The following is a 24191-nucleotide window of genomic DNA, read 5'->3' on the forward strand; positions in this document are numbered from 1 at the left end:
CCCGGTGCGAGGAGGAGGCCGGGCCCGGCCCGTCGGCCCTTCTGCCCTCGCCTCACCTGGGGGGGGCGGGGCAGCGGAGGGATGGAGCTCGGCCGGGCCGGGCCGCCTGAGGCAGAGATTTCACCGAGCCCGGAGCCTCCCCCGGCATTTACGCGTCTTGGGTCTGAAAGGCTGGTTCATAACGAGACATGTGGAGAAATACCTTTTATTAGATTAAACGGGTGAGGGAATGGGGGGGGGGGGGGGGCAAAATTGCCAAGAGCACAGCTTCACAAGTGTGCCTATTCCATACTAAAACATTATTTAAAAAAAAAAGCCGCGGGGGAACAGCGGGGGGAGCCTGGGGGCGCCTCCTCCCCCCCCCGAGATCGCGGCGGGCTCGGAGCGGGGCGCGGCGGGCAGGGCTAGCGGCCGAAGGAGCCCGCGCCGAAGCGGTGGTACAGGACGTGGAGGTGCCGCCGGCAGGGATCCACCACCCAGTAGGCAAAGGTCTGCTGGTGGCTTTGGCTTGAAGGGTAACACAGGCCGTGAGCATCCTGAGAGGAAAGAAAAAAAAAAACCAACACAACCAGTATTAGCGACAACGTGGACACCCGTGAGACAATTCATAAAGTCTCAATGAAGTGTATGATTTGTCTTCCAGTTGTAACAGTTTATTTCATGGCAAAAAAATGGAATAAATGCACTCATAGTTTATTTAAGCAGCGTTACGTCTCCATGAGGATATGGACACCACAAAAAACACCGTAGTTCTGTCGGAATAGTTCCAATAGCCTTGAGGTAAATGTAATATTAATATAAAATGTAAAATTAAACATGTAAGCATGTGTTTACACAATTAGAGCCCAAAATACAGATTATTAAATATACAACGATCCATCATGTTTCGTTTGAAACAGAAAAAGCATAGGAACTCTATATTAATGCATAAAGCTCTTCTATCACTAATTCTTTTTCACTTAACATTTGCTAATGCATCTGTTCAGATTCAAATATTTGCGTTTAAGCAAAACCCTCCTTAACAGCTCTTATTAACAACTTTGAACTGTTACTGAAAACATTTTGTGTGCCAGTCCTCAGAAGGGGTTTGAAGGGAAGGAAGGCACCAAGCTCCAAAGTCCTCATTCTGGAAGCTCACATTCATCTGAACCAGCCCCAGAACTGGGCTCTCCCATTTGACACCCTCCCTCTGCCTGTGTCAGTAAGAGCTTCAGCGCTGACGGGATCCAGTGGGGATCCAGAAACCAGGTGGGGGGATTTTGGGAGGGTTGATTTATTTTATTCATTCAGGCTGACAACTGAATACCTAAAAGATCAACAAATATGTAGGTGACACCTCCTTTCCTTAAATCCCGTTAACAGTTTCCTCCCGCTCCCCAACACCCTTACACAAGAGTTGAAGAGATGCAGGTTCTGCTCCACTTTTTTGCCTAAGGGAAGCTGCTATATTGCATTTATTGTCCATTTTCTCCAAGAAATATTTAGACTCCCAGACTACAGACTATTCCAGATTAGAGGCACATCTCTCACATTCTTCTGTTGAAGCTGTTTTCCTTTGCATAAAGTATTCCATCGTTTTTTTTGACCAAGGAAACATGAAAACTGTAACCTCACTCAGTGGTTACGGCAGTCGGCTTGGAAGGAAAAGGTCCGGGTTCCGATTCCTACACCCAGGACCATTTGTGAATTTTATCCAGTAGCTGTTACTGGCACCCCATTTTCTCTCCTGTTATTTCAAAGAGGATGAACCCCCCTACTCTATGTTCTGGTGTCTTCCTTTGGGGGATTATTCCATACCATAAATCTTAAATTAAGATAAGCACCACCATAAAAGCATTGTTTAAGACAGGTAGAGAGTTGATAATGTTTATTCACAGCATTTTCCGATGGTAGTCAAATGCCACACGCTAAAAATAGCATTCTATTTTTAAGCAAGGCAGCACACAAGCTCTGTAGCTCCAATTTTAAGATGCCTAGCTCTCGCCAGGTGGTTTTTAGGGATACATATGTATCAAACACTGAATTCTCAACTGCAGTAAAGAGAGCAAGCTTTAAGTTTTTACAGTACTCAGCATCACAAAGCCTTTGGAGTTTGACCCAAAAATAACCTAAGCTCATGCGTGAAACCGAAGAAAAGCAAGAGAAGACCAACATGAAGATGTGATTCCTAGTTGAACTTTGTTGCCATTGCTCCTGAAGATCCCACTCCCGCAGTCCTCATGGAACCAACCCACGTCAGCTGAGGTTTTGACTGTTTAAAGGCAGCCTTGGCACACTAAAAATTGCTCAACAACTCAAGAGCAAAGCCGAGTTAGGTTTTGGCATTTCAAGAACAAGGCATTTCAAGAAACTCCAGAATATACCATACCTGGTACCAGAAAAATAATAAATAAAATCTGATTAAATTAAAAGGGTTATTAAATTTATTTTAATTAGTAAAAGAGGTCATAAAACCCCTAAAATACTTGAGCATAAAGCCTCTGGAATCTACATGGCCTTACTCTGGTTTTTAGAGCAAGAGGGTGCATGTACATGAATTAAGAATCACACCAATTCGATCTGCAATGTGGGCTTTGGTTCACACACACAGAGGGTGTAATGATGGATTTACTGATGTCAGAGTAGCATCATTTTGTTTTTTCTTTGAAGGAACACAGATAATCAGTTGATGATTTAAGAGCACATAGGCATAGCATAATACAGAAATAAAGATACCGCTGAACATCTCTCAAAACTGCATCATTTAATCAACAATTTTTTTAAAAAAATACTTTTTGAATAAATTGCATTACACCAATTTCTGGCACTGCCATAGTTCGGGTTCAGGTAGAGAAAATTCTAAAATACCAGCTGGTATCCAAATACTTCAGTTGTACCAATGTTTCATCATGAGCAAGCCCCAAAGCTCTCAAGGGGATCTGTGACGCCCATGTCTATCCAGTTTTGATGCTAAACACATCTACAGACACATGTAACTACACCTTAATGCTTTGACATATTTACATCCCTAATAGTGTGCCTTTTTAGACATTGTTTCCAAAACAAGGGCTTCTCAGCCACAGCTTAAAACCCAAATAAAACGGAAGGGATGGTGTCAGCACGGTGTTACATGAAGTTCTTAATTCCTGATTCCATTTGTGTTTGTGCAAATATACAAGTATATTTATTTGTCCACTTATTAATCCAGCTTGTAGAAATGTGTGTTCCTCTAACTTCTCAGATGCTCTTCAACTCACTTTTACCAGAACAGCTTTTTTTAATTATTATTATTTATATCAGGCTAAGAGGGGATATACATTTCTTTCAGATAGAAACCAAGAAAACATGGCTTAAAACTTGTCAGCTCCACATTAAGATTATAATAACATACACTACAGTTATTTACCAAATGAACTCAGAAACTAAATCTACTGCAGAAATGTAGTTTCCTCCTTCAGAGAAACTTTTCATCACAAGCACAAGATATTTGGGTTCCAGTAGGAGCCCTTCCTGTAATTTCCAAGTAGACCTCAAAGAGTTTTGCTGCACACAGCTATCAGACAATCTAGACAGACCCGTTTAAGCCTTTCTCTATTCTGAGAGAAAATTCTTCAGGATGTTCTTTAACGGAAACCAGAATTTCAGAATTCTCTACCCCACCAATTTCAGAATGGGCAGTAAAGCCCAATTGTCTCCCAAAGCTCCAGAGAGGAGAGCCTGCTCTGTATTGACACTGTATTTTCTCTCATCTGTCCACTTTTTTGTTTTCAAAAACTTGCCAAAGTTTGTCCTTTTTATTTTCTTTCCCTTTTTTTTTTTTTTTTTTAATACTGATGACATATAATGTATGACAAAGACAGTTCGGGGAGCTCTTAAATATCATGCATCTACCTAAACATAGAAATCTGCCAAGTTCACATCAATACACGTGATTCAGAGATGGGGAAGAAACATTAATAACAGAAGAACATCAAGTTTTTAGGGGTTTGCTTTTTTATTTTATTTTTATTACAGTCTGCTACACCCATAAAGTGCTTATTTTTAAAAACCTTTCGAAAGTCTTTTATGAATCACACATAGTACTTACAAGATGATGACCCACAGAGGAACAGCTGGGCTATTGGCAACTTGCAGGGAAGTTTGTGCAGTCAGAAATGACATCAGCTAGTTCTTTTGAAAGTGGGTACATTATCTGACATTTAATTATTACATATTCTGGTTACTCAAGAAGAATTTGGAGTAGTTCATCCGACTGTAACAATTAAATGACAGATATGCTGAATCTAGGAAACATGCAGCCAGTTCTCAAACTTATCTTGATGGTAAATGTAGGATTTTGCAAGAGAAACAGATAGGAATGAGACCTGACAAGGGAGGGGGAAAGAGGTTAGCGCTCACCTCACCACCCCAGCCTTTCTGTGTACTAAACTTCTTGCAGTCTTTACAGAAACAGATGCAATACAAGCTACTCAGAAAGCTCTTGCAACATTTCTAAAAACAGAACTATACAAAGTCAATAGTGGATTCTTAATCCTTACCGCTATCTCCAGTACATCTAAAACTAGAGTTACTCAGACCTAAAGACATGGGTTTTTTCATAAACTAGTTTCTGGATGACCGTTACGGCTTCAAGTGTAATCCAGTAAACCTATTTTTAGTGAGCCACCAAATAAAACTTTAGTTGGTGATTATTTATGAAGAGTAAGTAAAGAGGACGAGAAAACAGGATGAGATCAGGGAAAGAGTTCATGAATGACAACAACTATGGAAAAATAACCCTTTAAAATGGAATATTATGTTTTCTTTGTGTAAATGTCAATTCATTATTTTCACGTTATGTATGTGACACCCAGTAAAATCCTGTACTAAAATTATTAATACTTACATATGCGGACACTCTGAAGACTGTAGAAATAATACGTATTTCTTTTGTTTCAGGATCCTTTTGAACACTGAAATACAGGAGAATAATACCTACTTAATATTATTAATACAGTGAGCACTGATTATTAGAATCCTTCCTTTAATAAATACATCTTTAACATATACACTGTGTTCTCACTCAAATTTAATCAAGTTCAAATTAATAGTTAAAATTCAACTCATGTCACATTGACCATGAGAAGCTATGTTGACCACCGTTAGAGAACACAGATATTAGGACATTTTACTGAAAGCTATTGAACACATCTAGCCATCTAGTTGGTTTCACCATTTTCAGCTACTAAATCACAGTAATACTATCCAGGCCTAGATGACTCCAATATAAAGCTTGCATTTTGATAGCTATGAAAAGTTTTTCAGCTAAACATTTTCTAAAAATCTTTTCATATATTCTTTGAGAAAAAAACCTGCAAAGTGAACTGTGTCTTAATGCAAACTGCAAGAAGTAGCAGCCATACTGGTGATGAAATGAGGCTGTTCAGCCTGGAGAAGAGAAGGCTCCGGGGAGACCTCATAGCAGCCTACCAATATCTGAAGGGAGCCTACAGGAGAGCTGGAGAGGGACTCTTTGTCAGGAAGTGTAGTGACAGGACAAGGGGTAATGGTTTTAAATTGGAAGAGGGGAGATTTAGATTAGATTCCAGAAAGAAATTCTTTACTGTGAGGGTGGTGAGACACTGGAACAGGTTGCCCAGAGAAGCCGTGGGTGCCCCATCCCTGGAGGCGTTCAAGGCCAGGCTGGATGGGGCTTTGAGCAACCTGCCCTAGTGGGGGTGTCCCTGCCCATGGCAGGGGGTTGGAACTCGATGATCTTTAAGGTCCCTTCCAACACTAACCATTCTATGATTCTATGATTCAATGAAATGCAGGCTTTAGTTCATTTTTAATTCATATAAGATTATAGTTCAGCTTCATTTTTCATCTCTTGGAACGTTGTATATATAGACAGCAATGCAACTTAGGAGGGTACTGGTTCTGAATGTTTGTATTTCTAGACTGTGTTTGCCGTGAACGGTGCCATTTCTTTCATCACACTTACTAATGACACTGAGATATTATTGCAAAGCATCTCAACATATTTTAAACTTAAATATTTTTAAATGTGTCATTTTTCTGCAGATCTGCTTTAAGTGGTGCTTATAGTTCTTCATTAATTAGATCACGTAACATCTATTGATTTATCTAATTTCACAGATCCCTGTGTACATTAACTCCCTGTGGGGCAGTTGAGTCTTATAAATCCCATACATACACAGTTCCAACAAACGCATAGCTCAAAACCTGCCTTGTCACAAGCAGGTTCAGCTCCTGGGAAAGGTCCCAATAGAGCCAAGCTGCTAGAGGATGTGAGTTAAACACAGCCCGGTTACACACCGCACCACTCCAAGGTGTCTGTCACAGCTGCCCCCTATTACCACTGCTTTCACAAAGCTTCTTTTTATAAGAACAAACAAACCCCAAAACAACCATTGTTGATCAACAATTGTTGATTCAATCTCTCCAACTAATTAAAGAAATTGACTCTCCAATTAACTGACTTCATCTGTAATGACACAGTCATGTACAAATTAAGCCAATACTGTGAAGTTGATCCTTCCCGTGGTGAGTCAGTAAGGAGGCTTTCTCAGAATCTTTTTGTTGCAACTTCCATGTTGATATACTCAACAGTGGATTAAAACAGCATTGCTGAAACTGGTCCTGGCCCCAGGTTGTCTGCTTTACCACCCCTCTAGAGATTACTGCCTTCCCAGCAGGGACAGCTCAACTGGTTCATGACTCAGCTTCTGAACCACTGCAGTTTACAGACCAGCATATTAAGATAAACGAACATGGATGTCAGTTTATGCTAACGCACTGGGCTGTAAACTGCAGCACTTCAGAAACTGCTCAACCATCTCTGCTGAAAGAGTGACAACTTTAGAAGCTGTAGAAGGTTAATGGGGTTGGCACTTTCTACCATATATCACCATCCCCAAAAGCTAGAGTTGTATTTTAGTTACTCTGGCTTCATATTCTTGTGTCTGAAACAATGCTTTCAATTTTGGTTTCTTAATTTTTTTATGTTAGATATACATATCTAGGATACGAAAGTAAGGGGTGACAGAGAATAAGTCTTCCTATTTATTCTACTGTCCTGAGAAATTTTCCCCTTGTGGTTAGCTTCCTGTAAGTCATTTTTCAGACTGATTGTTTATTTCTAAAACTTCGGTTAATTTTTAAGGCAAAATAATGTATCTGCCAAAATCAGATGAGATTCTTCCCTTGCTTACTTGAAAAAAAAACCCAAAACAACAGGTTGCCTTCCACAAGCTCATTTGCTCTATTTCTTTTTCTTTTTTTTTTTCCTAAAAAGGTTTTAGAAAAAAATACCCTGCTTTCTTGAATAGGATAGTATTTCCTTGAAAATAGTCTTAATACCCCCTTTTGTTCCTTCAAATTGGTAACTTCTAAACTATTCATTGAATAAGGTTATTCCTTCATCACTTTAACGTGCATCTCTTCTCTTTTTATGAAGAGCAAGCTTCCTCATCATCTCTCTACTCACTTTGGGTTCTATTTATATCTTAACCTTACTGTCAATATATTAATAGGCTTTCAAAACATTAAATGAGCAACTCAATGCCTTCACCTAAATCCATTTGTTAGGTGGGAAAGGGCATAGACCTGGCACAGAAGGAAGAAGAGAACAATGACCACAAGATACTACAGCAGCTGCCACACTGAAGAGACTGTCAGATAAATAGGGGTCAAGTACAGAAGACAAGATTTATCAGCAAAGATTCATAGATTATATTTTAATTAACAAGCTTTTCTCATGTAAATGTATTATTTAACTAAATCAAAAATATTACAACAATGATTTTGAAAATATTTACATTGCACAGGATATGACACAATGCTAAAATTTTGGATGGATTCAATTGGTCACAGACTAATTACTGCTGGATTAGTAACAGACAACAAGTTGTGCATTAATTCATTAGGAAGTAATTATTAGTCTTTTTACAAAGGAGAAAATGTCTGCCATTAATAGTTGTATTTGGAAGTTCCTAGCTGTGCTCCTAAAACAGAGTGGCTAATTTCAAAAGATTATTGCATTCTTACATAATAAAGTAACATACATGGAAACACTTTAACAAAATGAAATCTCAAACCTTTTGGCACTATTTTGAACACTAATGCCTTGGAGTTAGAACTCAGGAAAGGCCAGAAGAAAGGCTGTAAGAAAAGAAGCAGAGAAAAGCTCATAACAGCTCTACCACTCCTGGCACTAGAGACACTTGGGGAACTCTTCATGCCAAGGTTCTTTTCTATAAGAAAAACTGTTACAGGACCGATCAGTGGTGGTTTATGCCTCTGGAAGTATATAATGATTAGACTAAGTTCATCTGGGGGGGGCAATTTTTCAATGCACATCAGCTAACAGCCAATAATTATTGTGCTATCCATTTGGTTTTCACCAAGTCTTCTGAGCCCTTAAGACATAAAAATTAAAGCTTAAGAAGAGTACAGTTTACAGAATTATTTAATACTACACAAAGTTTTTGTATCACTTTCTAAAGAATAGAAAATTTCCAGTCCAACTGCAACCCAGGATGAAAAGAAACCAGACAGAGGATACCAGTGAAGAAAGAAGAATTTAAAGAATAGTTCGTTTCAGCAGGAATTTGAAGGTGAATTGTTTGGTAAACAGAATTTAAGAGACCACTACTCTCCTTAGCAATTGTTTACTGAAAATAAGAGGCCATAAGAAGGTAATTTTCATAGTTTTATTTTCTGGTGTAATTTGTGCAAATATGAAGCAAGTAACAGAGTGTGCAGCATGGACTAGAAATTGATTTCTATCAAGTCAAGACTGTGCCATGAACGTCCCTCTGCAGAGCTGCATTGCTTATCCTTTCACTGGATTCTTCTCTTAAGAAGGTGGTAACAAAAGAGCAACATCATTTTGGATAAACTGGGGAAAGGAAGAAATGAGACAAAGCAGGGACAACCATGATTGTGAAGGGGGAGGGAAAATCTGAAATGTCAAGGTCAAAAGCTTTTCTCATGGGACTGACAGGCTCTGGCTCCTTTCATATCAAAGGAGCAAGATAAAACATTTAGTTAAATTGTGATTTTCTTTTTTCAACTGTTAGTCAGTGTTAATGTGCTCCAATGGCAGTGAGCAACCAGCAGACATGTATAGGCACAGAAATGGAAACACGTGGTAAATATTGAAGATCAGTTATGTCGCATGAACCGTGCAGATGTACTTCAAAACTTTGGAGGACAGAAAGCAAGCTGCCAACTGAGAAAAATAACAACAACCACCAAATAAAAACCAAACCCAAACCAAACACCCAAACACCAAAAAAGATTGGATCTTGAAAGGTTTTCTCCTGATACTGTATAAAGGACAGAAATAGCACTCAAGAGAAAAATCACAGAAAGATATAAGGGGCCAACAGGGAGCAGGTTGAGGGCACAGAAAAAGCAAACCTTGAAAGCTAGATGAAATTGTGGGGAAGATTTTGGCAGCCACTTTTCTTTTTTAAGTAATAAGAAGTACTTGACATCCTTATCGAATTTTACAACAGGAAAAGGAAAAAGGGGAAAATGTTTAAGGAGGTATGAAGGTAAAGAAAAGGAGTGGCTTTGAACAAAACTTGCACATCCATAGAAGCAAACAACAGCAAAGGGAAGCAAGAAAGTGAAAGAACAGATTTGATCTGTGCTTTTCCTAGGTCAATTCAGCAACACAAGAGCAGAAACAGCTGTGGTCAGTGCAGAGTCAACTTCTGCCACGGATTAAGAGTAACAAACTTGTTTCAAGTTGCAGGTTTAAAAGAAAAGGGAGGGTAGAGCTGAAGCACTGATGGAACCTGTTATGTCATATTCCGTGTTTCTGAAGAACCCACTCGATTTCCATCTACGTATGATACAAAAATATCAAAACTAGTCACACTAATAAGAAAGCCCTGGTAACTAATCACAGTATTTAAATTAATACATGCAGTAATCTAAGTCCTTTTTTTTCTAAAAAATCCTGGAATATTGATAACACTCAATTTCTCTGTTTCAGTGGTTTCCCTAAAAGCATGAACTATTCTACTGCTACTTTAATAATTTATTTTAGTTGACCCTGAGAAACAGCATGTAATGAAATCAGCTTGCACTCTGAAAAGTACTGATCATTAGAAAATCTGAAAGCTGCTTAGAAGTTATTAAAGATTACTAAGCTTCTTTGGTTAAGTACTACAAAAATTCCAAAAAACAACAAATATTTTGTTTTAAGTATTTTGTTTGGATACAGCAATCTACACGTAAGGGCTACAGAAGTAAAGAAATATTCAGGTGATTAAGAATCACTGGGTCTAATCCTTTCATGGTATCTCTGTTCAGACACACACATTTTACTCTTAAGTTTATCCAAAGACATTTTAAGAGCAGAGTTAATGATGAATACACCTTACACAATCTTTTTCACAGAATCACAGAATGATATGGGGTTGGAAGGGACCTCTGGAGATCATCTAGTCCAACCCCCCTGCTGAAGCCCGTCCACCTAGAGCAGGTTGCACAGGAACATGTCCAGGTGGGTTTGAATGTCTCCAGAGACAGAGATTCCACCACCTCCCTGGGCAGCCTGTTCCAGTGCTCTGTCACCCTCAAGTGAAGATGGAACTTTTTATGTTCAAGTTTGTGCCTCTTACCTCTTGTCCTGTCACTGGGCACCACTGAAAAAAGACTGGCCCCATCCTCTTGACATCCACCCTTTAAGTATTTATAAGCATTGATCAGATCCCCCCTCAGTCTTCTCTTCTCCAGACTAAAAAGACCCACGTCCCTCAGCCTTTCCTCATAAGAGAGATGCTCCAGGCCCCTAATCATTTTTGTAGTCCTCTGCTGTATCCTCCTCAGCAGTTCTCTGTCTGTCTTGAACTGGGGAGCCCAGAACTGGACACAGAACTCCAGATGGGGCCTCACCAGGGCAGAGGGGCAGGATGACCTCCCTCGACCTGCTGGCCACACTCTTCTTGAGGTACCCCAGGATGCCATTGGCCTTCTTGGCCACAAGGGCACATTGCTGGCTCATGGACATCCTGTTGTCCACCAGGACTCCTTGTATATAATCTTAAAATAGGAGATGAAATAACATTTAGTCATCACACCATTCCAAATAGATCTGAGAAGGAAGAAAAATATCAATTCCTACTTTAAGCAATTCGAAGTCTTTGTAGTTGCATTGCTTAGTATCCACATTGCAGAGTTCTTGTGCTGTCTCTCATTTCAGAGGTCTGCAATTGCTTTCCCCTGTTTAGGTTGATATTTTTCTTTATACTACCCCACGTATACTTAGTATGAGCGGCAAAGTATAGTATAATATAAAATTTTGGTAATATCATTAATGATGTTCATATTCCCATTAGCTTAGATAGGAGTGAGTCTCTGCATAACCGATGACTATAGTCCATTTCCCACTAACCAGGAAATAAGAAATTTTGTCAATCACAGAAGTCAGCATATATAAAAAAAAACATTTCTGAATTTGAACCTCTGATCAATCGCATCTAATCTCAAGGAAAAAAAAAAATTCCAAAGAATTCCATACACCACACCCAGCAACAATGTGTGTTAGTCCACTGTGTCATGTCAACAGCCAGATTCTATCACCCTTAGCTTTACACTGTGAGAAGTGCATTTATGGAATTAAGAATGCTAAAATCCAACTGTATTTAAAAAATAAATAAATAAACTGGAATAAAATATATGCAGAACTAAAAATTTCAACTGAATTATTTCAATTTTTAAATCCTAAACCAAAAGCAGCTTGAAAGTAGCCCAAGACTATACAACCAAGACTTAATTTTTGACGTTTTATCAATGACAGGGGGAACACAATCTGGTTCCAGTGCCACACCATGTTTTCAGTAGACAATTACAGAAACAAAAATCTTTACAATGGGAGTGAATTATAAAACATCAATGTCCATATATGTAATATCAAAAAAGTTTTTACGTGGGACAGATGCCATTAAAATTGTGTATATTTTGCCATTGAATGACTACCATTGTTACATGGTATTTTGACAGTTGAAGACAAGTAAGCTTGCAGATGGATTAAATAACAGCCCCGTTTTTGAAGCAGTAATGAACAATAAATGTACAGAAATTGACACAAAGTATCTATGCACAGCACATACATATACAATTGTATAAAACAGAAACCACTTACCTCACCAAGTCTTTATATAAAGCTTTTGTAGTTTCCAAGTATGGGCCAACTACATCTTCAAACTGGCAAAGAGTTCCTCCAATGCAAAGGTGCTTAAAAAGACAGAACAGAAACTCCTTGCGATCCAATTGACTGAATAAGTCATAATGGTCTGAATCTTCCAGAAGCAACACCTTGTGGAACAAGAAAATAACAAAGAAGTCAAATAGATGAAAATGTCTCATTTGAGAAAAAGTTTATAAACAATGCAACTGCTTTGCTGTATGTCACACTGAGTTTACGTCCATGTAAAATATATGAACTAGGAATGGCAAAAAATAAGTACTTCTCTCTAAAACCTTCCTCCAATGACACAATTATGTTAAAAAGTTATAGATACGATACCAAATAGAATTACTGTCAGATTTGTGCCCACAAGAGGTAAAGGAAGATTTTTCAAGTGTCTTGTTATTCACTGGTTAATGGCTTGTCATGCTAATGAAACAATCAATAATCTGAAAATAATCCAGCTTTATTTGGTATATTGATCACTGCCAATTAATTTGTCTTTGGTAACTTTGCCTACATTTGCTTCTTTACTGTAAGTTTACACACATATCTCACATTTCTAAAGGAATCCTAAGGATGTCCCAGAGGACATCATTCAAACTCACATCATTCCTTACTGCACACTCTAATGGGCCCTTATCTGTAGCCTTGATAAACCAGCCGTGCTCTCCAGCTGGCTCCATGCCTCTCACCTGCCTTTCGCTGCAATCGTATGTGAACCCAGAGGACTTGCTAGATTAGCCCAACTCTGCCCACTGTAAGGGTGGACAGGAATGTATGGCTACATGTATGGCTACAAGAGGTTGAGTCACATCAGCCAAACTGCAGATGCCAATCCAGGCAAACTGGTCAAAGCTAGACATGAGCTTACGGCTCTCTGGCCCTCTTTAAAACATCACTACACAACCCGTAAAAAGGGGTCAGGGAAGCAACTGTTGTTGATGGTCACCTCATATGCATCCCAACCCCCTTCTTGGTCGAAGCAAGAGAAGAAGTGACAGGTAGGAAAGAAACATGGACTTCTGCAGATGAAGGCCACCCTCTGACACTTGGAGATAGACAGTTTGCTGCCCTCTACAGTCTGTCATCCTGGGGCACAGACTATTTTCATCTGAAGCTTTGACATCATTCCTGGAAGATTTTGACTCTTAATTCTTTCTGCCATTTTAGGTCTTGTGAGTAGGAATCACATTCATTTCAAACAAATGTGAATCCTTCAACTTGCAACTTACAGACACACACATCCCTTCCAAGGGAAGGAAAATGGAAGGGAACTGAAATCCTGGTAATTTCTTATTTTAAATGTTGCCTCTAACTTTCCTACATCCAATATACTTAATTTTCAAAAAACATTTCATACATACCTGACTTAGAAATAAATACATAATATTTTGAACTGCTAGGCTACAAACCACATCTGAAATTCAAACCTGAGCTGGAGTTCTCTCCTTTTCCCAGAACTTTACAAGACAGACCAGTATTTCAGGCCACATCCTGTAACCAGTGTCACTGGTTCAAATACATTGCCTTCAAAGGATTTGCCAAGTGCAAATGAGTGCAACTCTATAATTATTTAGTACTTATGATGATTATATATACAAGGAAGAGCAAAAATCCAGTTCTCCCACACTATGCTTTGCTAATGCTAAACAAACATAAGTAAAAAAAAAAAGTTTTAGCTTATGAAGTCAAAACACTTACAGTGAAGACATATGTTGACTAAGAAGGTGGCATTGTCAGAGAGATCTTTTTTCAGAATAATCTGCTCTCTAACACCTCCACTGGAGTAAACAAACAGGTTTTACCTTGCAGGCCTGTTCAGCAGTTATATTTAGTCCTTTTCCAGTGTTACACTAGAAAATAATTTCCCTTTCCAAATTTTCCTCTCCTTTGTTTCAGTGAAAACATATGAAGATGCCTTTTCTTAAATGCCTTCACATATCCTATGATCAGCATTCCTGACCAGGATGCTTCAGGATGTAGTTATTGAGAACATTCAGTTTCATCAACCACCTGTAACGTTGGGTGAACCCACAGCTCTGGGTATCATGGGACCTTTCTATTGGCACCAGTTGTTCTCCCCTTCTAGGCAAATGAGTAGCTGCATTTACCAGCACTGACTACTTGAGACAAGGGTGGGCAGAAGAAGGTTGTACCTTTTTCTCCAAAAAGGAAGAAGGGCCCACCTGGAAAAGGGCCATTGCTTTCACACATTCAGGCACTGCAGTGCCTCAATCAATTCTATCACACGGCTATCCACCCCCATTTTTACCATGGAAATATGTACTGTCAGAAAAAAAGATACTGAAAAATTTGTCCTTACCATACCTAGTAGAGCATGAAAAATTATAAGAAATTATTCATTGCTATACTGACCTTCCTTAATTCATCAGAGATGAGAATATCATCGTAATAGTCATCATAGCATTTCACAATATGTCCAGTTTCTCTAACAACTCCTTCAGAGTAGAGCCGATCAAAAAATGACATGGAAGTCTGTGTACAGGGCACCAGCGTAGCTTCAACTTTTGTGACTTTGGAACCTGAAATACATAGGAAGGCTTCACTCCAAGTCTCTTGCAATAAATAAAATAGGAGAATTTCCATGTACTAATTTGTAATTTGATACGGTGTGGAAATAATCATCTTCTCTAAATGCTGTGTGTGGCATAGTCTTTTAAAAAAATACAGATCACATATGTATGACTCAATCACACAGTGTCTCAAAAAACCAAGCTAACAAAGAAACAAGCCTAAAGAAAACATTCAATTCATCCGAATGCTACCCTCCATTAAGGCTCCTGTGTCTGCTCCCCCTGTTGGTAACACCATCAGTCGAAACAAGGAATAGATGAAAAACATGTGAAACTCAACATCGCCTTAGATTGCACCCTCAGAAAATCATATTCCACAGTTTAAGCCTTGAAGAATCTGGGGACAAATACCAAATTTGGCATGATGAAGTACAAAAGTCAATAGCTGCTAATAGCGCCCCACAAAATCAAAAACCAAATGAACACAGCCCTGTTAAATTTTTGGTTGAAGTATTATATCTGAACTTTTTAAAAATCTATTTTGTAGCTACTGTAAGCTTTACTAACCAGGTATTTCAGAAGATGAAAAAGGTACTATCAGCACTTCCTGTATAAATCAGGAGTATTAAATGCAATCATTATGCGCAAAGCACATTTTTCTGTATTTTTTCTGGTTTCTGTGCTCGCAAGTCATCCAAGGCTTGATCCTGTTGCTCCCAAATATCTAATGCCATTTGAGATGCCCTATAACACTTTATTTAATGAGGGATCAGTCCATAAGGGCACAAATCTTTTCGATATACAGTGTTACATCTACAAATTTGTATGGGTGGTGTTGGATAACTTACGGCACCTCAAATAGCATTAGACTCCATGTTTAAGAAGCTTTGGTCTCAGTTCAGTTCCATCAGCTCTCTATGGTCAATGAGTTCAGACAAAATGACAGAACTCATTCTCTACTCATCTCCAAGTCCCACTGAACATCCTTCAAAGTGCTGCTGAACAGGAGAGGGGAGGAGAGCATGAGTGAGTATGCAACACAAGGGCAATGTGTCTCAGCAGAGAGAAGATTCACAGTATTCCAGCTTTCCATGGCTTTACTCTTCTCTTTTCTCCTCTGTAGGCTCCCTTGATGGGAGACTGCTCAACAACATCACAATATCAAAAGGCTTTTGACCATACAATTAAAGATAAAATTAAGTGGTGGCCTGACAAACTGACCTAAAGGATCACTAAAGACCAGTACTTCAGAAGTGTACAAATTTAACTCTAGATGACAGTATGTCAGGAACAGAAACATGCCAAAAAGGGTTGTATGAACCATGATGCTTCCAAGAGCACCAGCCATTTCATTCTGATCCTAATCTTTGCAAGCGTAGTATAACCAAAAATTTCTCTTGCCTCCACACTTCCAAAAAGTCCTTGGGATTTCTTTCACACATTGTTAAAGGGAGGTTAAGTAGCACTGGCATTTTGGTATCTAAACCCAGGTACACCGTACCACCTACATGATCAACAATAAGAAAAAAAATTAAAGTTAGAAGTTACAAGTTGATAGATTGAAAATGTGCCTACTTAAGCTAAAAATACTGGCATGAAATTTTATGATTATTTTATTGGATCAACGTGATGTGAAGAAAATCAGCTATAGAAAAAAGCTTGGGATTTTAATTGCTTGGCTTCACATCCACAGATATGGTTATAAAAAACATATCCATTTCTTTATTAAAGAAAAGAGGTTTAGGACATTCTCCTACTGTCCACATAGTGACTATCAAAAAATAATCAAATTATGTAACCAAAATCACAAGTCAGAAAAAACATGACTTACAGCCTTGCAACTTAAGAAAAAAAACAAACCCACACATTTTTATTTATTTATTTATGCTTCCTCCCCCCCCTCCACCTCCAAACTCCTCTAATTCTCCTACTTTCTTTAGAAGGGATAGAATTTTTATTTTCTAAGAGATTTAATAAGAGCTAAATTTGCCTCTAACATAGAAATTATTTTGTAAAGTCCTATGAATTAAAACTGAATAAAAATCAGATGTTCAATGACTTGAGAAAAAAAAAAGAGACATCTTACATTTTGCCAGTTATTGACCTCAATGTATAAGAAATTGAGCTATGTATAGGCCTTCAAATTGTTAGGATTTTATTGGGGGAGGGGGAAGAAAGGAAACACACTTCTGCTCTGACACAAGATTTTATGAAAAATCTCATCAAGGAAAAAAAAATTCAAGAACTTTGTAATCTATTCAGTATTTCAGAAAACCAAACTACAAATGGAAAAGTTTAAGTATACTGGAAGCTCTTATTCTCCATTTGAGAGGTGAGATTTGAAATTGGAGATTCAGAATTTCCTGGAAAAGAGTGATCAGTTTTAATAACACTGTAAAAGTGAGCAGTAAAATAGGAAGAAGAAATGCCTTGACAACTCTGCAAGTGGAAAACAAAGAGCTGAGAGGTACTGAAGTAGATTAAGCTTCTTATAACAGCTAGCTCTGGAATACCATAAAGTGCTGCCAATATAGTTTTGAATGAACACGTTGCATACCTACTATGGGGCAGACAAACCCCAGATTAGGTATATTTAGAATTCCTCCAAAGTTTAAGGAAAATTTTTATCTCAGAGAAATGTCTTGCAACTTACTGTTTACAGAACAGTTCACACAGAACATACATAATGCAAGTTCAGTGCTCTGTACTAAAAAGGTGGTATTCCAAAAGTAAAAGGTGCAGGTTGATGATTTATAGGTTCAAATGACATCTACATTTTTTGCAAATGATAACCTCTAACCGTAGCCTAAAAAATTGCTTCCAGACTTTAAAACCCCATTCCAAAGACAGCAATCGTTAGAGTTTCAAGTACATACGTCAACTCAAGAATCTTTCTTAGGCAAATACTTAATTTTTATTTACACAAAAAGACAGTAACCCTATCCCTTTGAAGATAACTCTTCAAGTGTTAATTGAGCTTAAGCAGATACAATCCTGCCTCCCCAAGACTGCTGACAGGTGCAAGGCCAATAATGTGTCCAAGGAAAAACTACTATTTAGTTTTCATTGCAGCTATTTAAAACACAGGACTCAAGACATTACTTGGTATGCATCGAATTTGTTCCTTTTGCTGCTTCTATTTTAGAAATACAAGAGTAACAGATGAAGGGGAGGGCTTAAAGCACACGACTGAGCTATCAGGTACTCTGCCCTGCAGCCAAGAAGAGAGAAAAAATATCCCTACTACAACAGGCAAAAGAGTGTGGCAGGAGGATAGGTAGCTATATGTCTGATCAGATGAAGCAGACTAGAGAATATCCTGCGTATTGTTTACCTAAAATGTTATATTTCAAGTAATGTTAAAGCTGAAGTCTTTGAGACAATTCTACCGGGAATCGCAACACGCTGGGGAGTAGGGGAGACGGGTAAATGCTGCATTCCTTGGGGACCCAAGTTTTATGCCACCTTTTGATCTAACAGATGGAGACCAAGGCCGTTATGGTCTGATACTATTAAGGTGAGGAAGAAAAGCAGTCAAGAGAAGAAAAAAAAAGAGATTAGACACAGAAAAAAAAAGTAATAAAGAACTTTTAGAAACAGATTTTAGGAAAAGGAGATAGACAAGTAACAGAGAAGAGCTAGAGATAAATATGAAAGTGAAACCACACTCACTGAATTAAAAAGAAAAAAAAATCTTAGTGAGAAGGTAAAAGGGGACCACAGCCTGAAAAAAGACAAAAGGATTATGAAAACAAACACTCTTGTAAAGTAATACTATATTGATGCTTTATATGATGCTGACATTTTTCTTTGGGTGCGTAAATACTTCCTGCCCCAGCTCATGGCAGGGAGGAGAAGGGAGGTTTTTAAGAACCTGTCTAAAACCCACTTATGTTATGCATCCAAAGTATCTACCCCCTGAAAAAAAAAACCCTAACATTTTAGTTTGCAAGAGAATAAATAACAGTATTTGAATCAATCTAGATTATGTAATTTTCTTCCTATTTTCTAAAAAGCAAAACAAGCCCATTTCCAGTATTTTCTTTCATTATAGGAACTTGTTTTTAAAAGAGTTACTCCACAGTAAATTATATATCTGGATTAATATATTGGCATATCTGAAGAAGAAAATACTAGAAGATGATTTTTACCTCCTCCCACTCAAAGCTAATTCTTACTATATTTTCAAAAAATGCACATGAAGACTAAGGATAGAAAAATGTGCCAACATTCCTCACCAAAAATAGGCAAAGAATGGGAAGATGAAATTTTAAGAGCAAATGGGGTACACCAGCTGTTCAGGATTTAGAAAGGGAACCCTTCCAGTCCTCAGAAGAAAATGCATTACTTCTGTGCTGAGGAAGAGTGAGCAGAATCAGGAGTTAAGCTGGAATACTTGGCAAGTGACCCTCCGCTCTTAAACACGAGGTATGTAACCTACTGACCTTCACTACAGGGACTGGCAAGTCACAGGCTAGACAGATAGCCTAAAAAAATTCTTGCCTAAAGCAGGAAAAGGTTTACCCACAGTTTGAAATATATTTATTTTCTTTGTGCTTGCCAGAGTGAAAAAGAGGTACCTGAAGGGGAACCTAAGAATTTTTTTGCATCTTATATATTTCAATTGTTTTAACAGCCGGATACTGTGTTTGGAAAGTGGATTTTGCTGACAAAAAGGTGGCAAAGTCTAGTGTCATTGTATATAGTGGGGAAAACCTATGCCAATTCCAGAGAGCTGAAATGGAAAAGTTAGAAAATTCCCAAAGCTCCATTAAATATTTACACACAGTAAAGTATTTGCAGACAAACCAAAAGAACTGATGACTTCCCACTACCCCCTTTTAAAATATTCCTATTAAGGAAAATCACTTTGGTGGTATCAGAGTTCACATTATGCATAAAATCCCACTCCATTATCACATGCAATTTCCAGGAAATTTTGTGTGTCTTTTATATAACCAAAAATACAATTTGAAGTGGTGACATAAAATCATGTGCTATTTCCCTTTGGTCTTTCTCCTTTAGTGTCTCATCTCCATCTACAAACATAATCAAGTGTTATCAGCGGTTAATGATATGGCAACAAACTAGAAGTCAACCTATGCCATGCCTGCAATTAGAGTAACCTATCACACAGCTCTTTTTCTGTGCCTAGATCACTTTTGTCCTGCAGATCACACATTCACACGAGCTGGGGGAAGTGCTCTATCTAATCTCCTGCTCTCTCAACTTTCATTTGCAACAGAGCAATAATCTCAGATCTGTCCCAAGTAAGGTGGTTGCATCTATAGAAGAGTGTCTTTCTCCAAATATTATCTGAATAAGGCAGAACTATACTTCCCCAATTAGTGCAGTTGATTGTGTCTGGATACATGATCAGGTGAACTGGATGTTACAGACCACTTAAAACCAGCTCTAGTGGCTTGGTTTATCGAATGTAGGGGTGATGTATGACCCCTCTATGATGTAGGGGTCAAGGAAAAAAAAGTGTAACACATTTCAACCAGGTGAAGATACACATATATCAACTGTCATTATTACCAAATGGTAAATTAGAGGAAAACAGTTACAGATTTTTTTATTTAAGATTTAAATTAACTTATTCTAAATTTACCCAATGTAGTCCATTGTCCTGAATCTGAGAGCAACTTTAAACTGGAGTTCACATTTTGATCATTAAAAAATGCCTATAATATTAAAATAAGAGAATATAAATTAATGAAATTAAACATAAATCATCATTTATAGTGCCTAGGGTACTTTCAAAGCAAATTATAAGCATCCAATTAGTAAGTAGATTCTGCATGATCTTTCAGTTTGGATACTAACTATCATACCACCAAATACATGTTTTTGTAACTTTGTGTAGCCACTGTCTTTTATGTATTTGAGGTATCTTCATGTACATATTAATATATGCAGTATTAAGGTTTTACAGTAATGCACTTTTAGTACGAGAACACAAAAAAAAGGTTGTATGAAATCCTTGGAGGTAGAGAAAATCCAAGAAGAGATGAAACAATTCTATCTCTGCATACAATGTTGTTGAAGTAAAAAATGAAATGTTAAGTATGATTGTGAAATTTACATTTTGTAAATAAATTCAAAGCTTGAAGAAGTGTAGAGGCACACAAGAATTATTAAACAGATACAGAAGACACCCATAAGTTATTGAAGGGATGGAGAAGATGTTCCACAGTAAGATTTGAAGTATTCAATATTATTGATTTATCAGTTAAAAAAAGGAGACATGCATAGTGATGTTGGTAGCTGACAAGTTTAAGTGATAGATAAGCCAACTAAGAAAACCCACATTTATGTATATGCATACAAGCAGAGTGAATAATCATTGAAGAAGCTGCTAAGAAAATGATTGATTTTTCACTCTCTGCATCACCAAATATCTTTAACCACCTCTCTGGGATACAGAGAGATCAGACTATATAATGTAACAGCCCCTTTGTTCTCCAATAAGTCACAGCTACTCGGAGTTCATAATTTCATAGTGATATTTTTACATTTTTAATTCAAAGGAGACAGCATTGGGAAGGTAAATGTGTATTTTGTAAACTTCAAGCATTTGAAATGTTTATCAGTGGGAGATGAAATATTGGTGTATCTCTGAGTGAATTGCTTTAAAATACAATGAGGCTGAACTCTTTACCCAGAATAACAATATAAAGTAGACAGACAACAAATGAAAGAGTTGTTTTTAAAACAGCAGATGTAAAAACCACAGTGTTTTTAAAATCACAGATGATTATTTTTTTCTGTCTGCAAACAGATGAACAGATTTGACACTGCAGACAACAAAAGTGGAGGACACAAAATCAGCAAAAGACTTGAGTCTCTAAAAGCTGAGAGCCCAAAATCCCAGTATAAAGCAACAGTATCCAACACATTTTCAAATCTTGTGTTTTCAGATATATGGTGCATATGCACATCTAATTGCATGGTGTATTTACTGTGACAAAGCAGTAATAGCTGTGAGCAAGTGTACCAACTGCCTGTACGCTGTTTAAAGTCTCTGCCTGGGTGGACTTCCCAACATGAAATGCGGTGGCCAAAATCAGCACCCAGTTCAGATTCCCATTCTCAGGAATCATGAATGACTAAATTGTTCCCTCTTAAAACAGAGTAACATTAGTGCAGACTAAAATATTTTTACTGGACAATACAGTTAACCCACAAAGTAAGACTTGAGCACCACACCTAAATTACCTACTTTCAAGAAGACAAGTGAGAAGGCAAATAGCATGTTAACGCTGCTACACTGTTTGCCATTATGCAGCTTTCCAATAGCTATAATTCCCTGGATGAAAAAAAAACAACTTAAAATATAAAAGACTTAGAGCTACCATGACAAATTCATCCTTTTGATAGGGCCTAAACTGTTGGTCAAAACTGAAGGCTTGTGCTGTGATCCTGCCTTGCATGGACCTGAAATGGAAAAATGAGGTGAAATATTCTGTAGGCCTACTAGGTACTTATTCACTCTGCAAATTTGCCTAGTACATAAAGCCTTATTCTAACCACAACTATGTTTTTTTTCTTTTTTCTCTTTTTCATTCTCACTTATAACCCCCTCCTTGGAGGGGCAGGGGCCGCACGACGGCTGCCGGAGCAGCATCAGAGCAACGCTGCGGAGCTGAAATGGCTCTCGGCTAGCTCTGGAAGGCAAAGATAAACGCCTTGCTCCTCAGAACAAGCCTTTTTCGTGCCTGAAAAACACTGAGGAGGCTTCCAGTGAAGGGGGAGGGGAGAAAAGAGAGACCGGGACCCGCTGCCACTTCAGAGTGGGAGCCCCGCGGGCGCGGTGGCGGCTCCGTCCCTCAGCACCGCCCGCCCCTTCCCCTTCCCCTCCCGCCCGCCTCTCGGCGCCCCTCAGCGAGACGCCTCTCGCAGCGGCCTGGCCCCCTCCCACCATTTGAGGAGCCGTTCCCCGATGTCCCTGTCCTCCAGACAGGGGAAAGCTTTCTGGGGCAGGCAGCGGAAAGCGAAGCCGGCCGGGCAGCGCCGGTCGCCGGCGGACATCTTCCAGCCCCGGCGGCGGCTCGGCGGTTGCCGTGGAAACGGCGGTGCACGGCCGGCGCGCTCCCGCCGCCGGGGCCGGCCCCGCTCGCGAGCGTTCCGCCGCTCCGGCGGTCCCCCTTCTGACAGGATTTCTTTGGGTTTTACCCACAAAATCCCCAAATTGAACACCAGCTGACTCCCCGCTCCTCTCCGCTCCTGTCCATGCACCGGGAAAACTTTCAGGCTTGCGAACGGCGGGGCTCGCAGGCCACACGCAAAGGCAGGGCCTACCACTGCTGGCTCAAACAACGCCACCCCCAATACAGCACCATCAAACCGAATTATGAAAAGCCTAAAGTTACGAATTATGAAACTGTAATGAATCAGGGCTGCTTCTTGCTTCCCGGGGTGTTGAGCCATTTGGGAGTAGCGAGGCCGTGCTTTCAAGCTCTTCCCAGAGGAAAATTCAAGGAAAATGCATCATTAGTGAAGGAAGTTATTTCTAGAGTCCAGTAAAACAAGAGACACCTTGCAAAACCTGGGGAATTTCCTGCCCTTTTGCAAGGAAAGCAGGGAGAGTTTGAGGCTGCTGCACATCTCGCACTGTATCCTTTAGCAATCCACCCTCCTGCCAAAGCTTTGCTGCAAATCTCCAAAAATGTCCTTCTCCCATTAATCTGCTGCTTGGGCCAAGCAGCAGATTAAGTAAAAGTTAAGCAGTAGGGGTTTTTTTTGTTTGTTTCTAATAAAAAAAACCCAAAACAACAACAAAGCCCAAACTAAGCTGAATGACATTCAATTTGATTAGAAAACAGAAGAGAAAGGTGCAGCGGGGAGCAGAGCTGAAAGTACCAACGCACGCTCCCTTGTCTCATCAGCCCCTAAAAGACATCCTGCAGATTTAACTTGTAAGACATGTTACTCTAACAGGCTTGTACCAAAGGAATTCAGAAGAAACAGATACCATAAGCCTGTTAAAAACCCCTTTTTTAACATAGCTTGGGTAGGATTCATTGCTTACTACATACTCACTAAATTTTGTCAAAGAGTGCTTATGCCAGAGGGCTGCAGTTCAGCAGATCAAGATATAGTGTAGCAGCTCTGGGACATTTAAGGACCCATTCCCCTGTGTCTTCTCCATCCTGTTTTCTCCAAGTATTTTCCCACATGCTTCCATGTGTTTTTTTTTCAAAAAAAATTTACTTACGCCTAACCAACAATAGAAAATAAAGGTACACTATGCTTCAAGATGTGTAAATGGTAGAGGCAGTTCAAGAGGGGATATAGAAAAACTGTGCCTTTCTTAGTATTTAAATATGATCCAAAGGGGAGGCACCTGAAAGAAATTATTATAACCTTATTCTCAACACGTCTCCACCTACTCCAGCACTACTCCATCTGTTAAATTGCTCTTGCCACTAGTATTACTAGCCAGAGATTAAATAGCCAAAGTG

General features: G+C 38.9%; 1 protein-coding gene across 2 annotated transcripts; it reads right to left on the bottom strand.

Annotated features, from left to right (window-relative positions):
* Positions 1-397: 397 nt before the first annotated feature.
* Positions 398-22772, bottom strand: LOC106902500 (chromosome unknown open reading frame, human C11orf70). Of its 2 annotated transcripts, XM_014966020.1 has the most exons (7): positions 22649-22772; positions 22083-22164; positions 20339-20411; positions 14567-14733; positions 12143-12315; positions 4865-4931; positions 398-536 (listed from the first exon to the last, which is right to left on the bottom strand). In XM_014966020.1, exons 1-7 carry the CDS (start codon positions 22756-22758, stop codon positions 405-407), a joined length of 804 nt encoding a protein of 267 aa, XP_014821506.1. In that variant the 5' UTR covers positions 22759-22772; the 3' UTR covers positions 398-404. The 2 variants fall into 2 exon arrangements, with proteins under 2 accessions (XP_014821506.1, XP_014821507.1); XM_014966021.1 differs by lacking the exons at positions 22083-22164; positions 22649-22772 and adding an exon at positions 21950-22010.
* Between the last annotated feature and the right edge of the window lie 1419 nt (positions 22773-24191).

The sequence above is a fragment of the Calidris pugnax genome, unplaced genomic scaffold (assembly GCF_001431845.1).
Source record: "Calidris pugnax isolate Ruff unplaced genomic scaffold, ASM143184v1 scaffold20, whole genome shotgun sequence".
Lineage (NCBI taxonomy): Eukaryota > Metazoa > Chordata > Aves > Charadriiformes > Scolopacidae > Calidris > Calidris pugnax.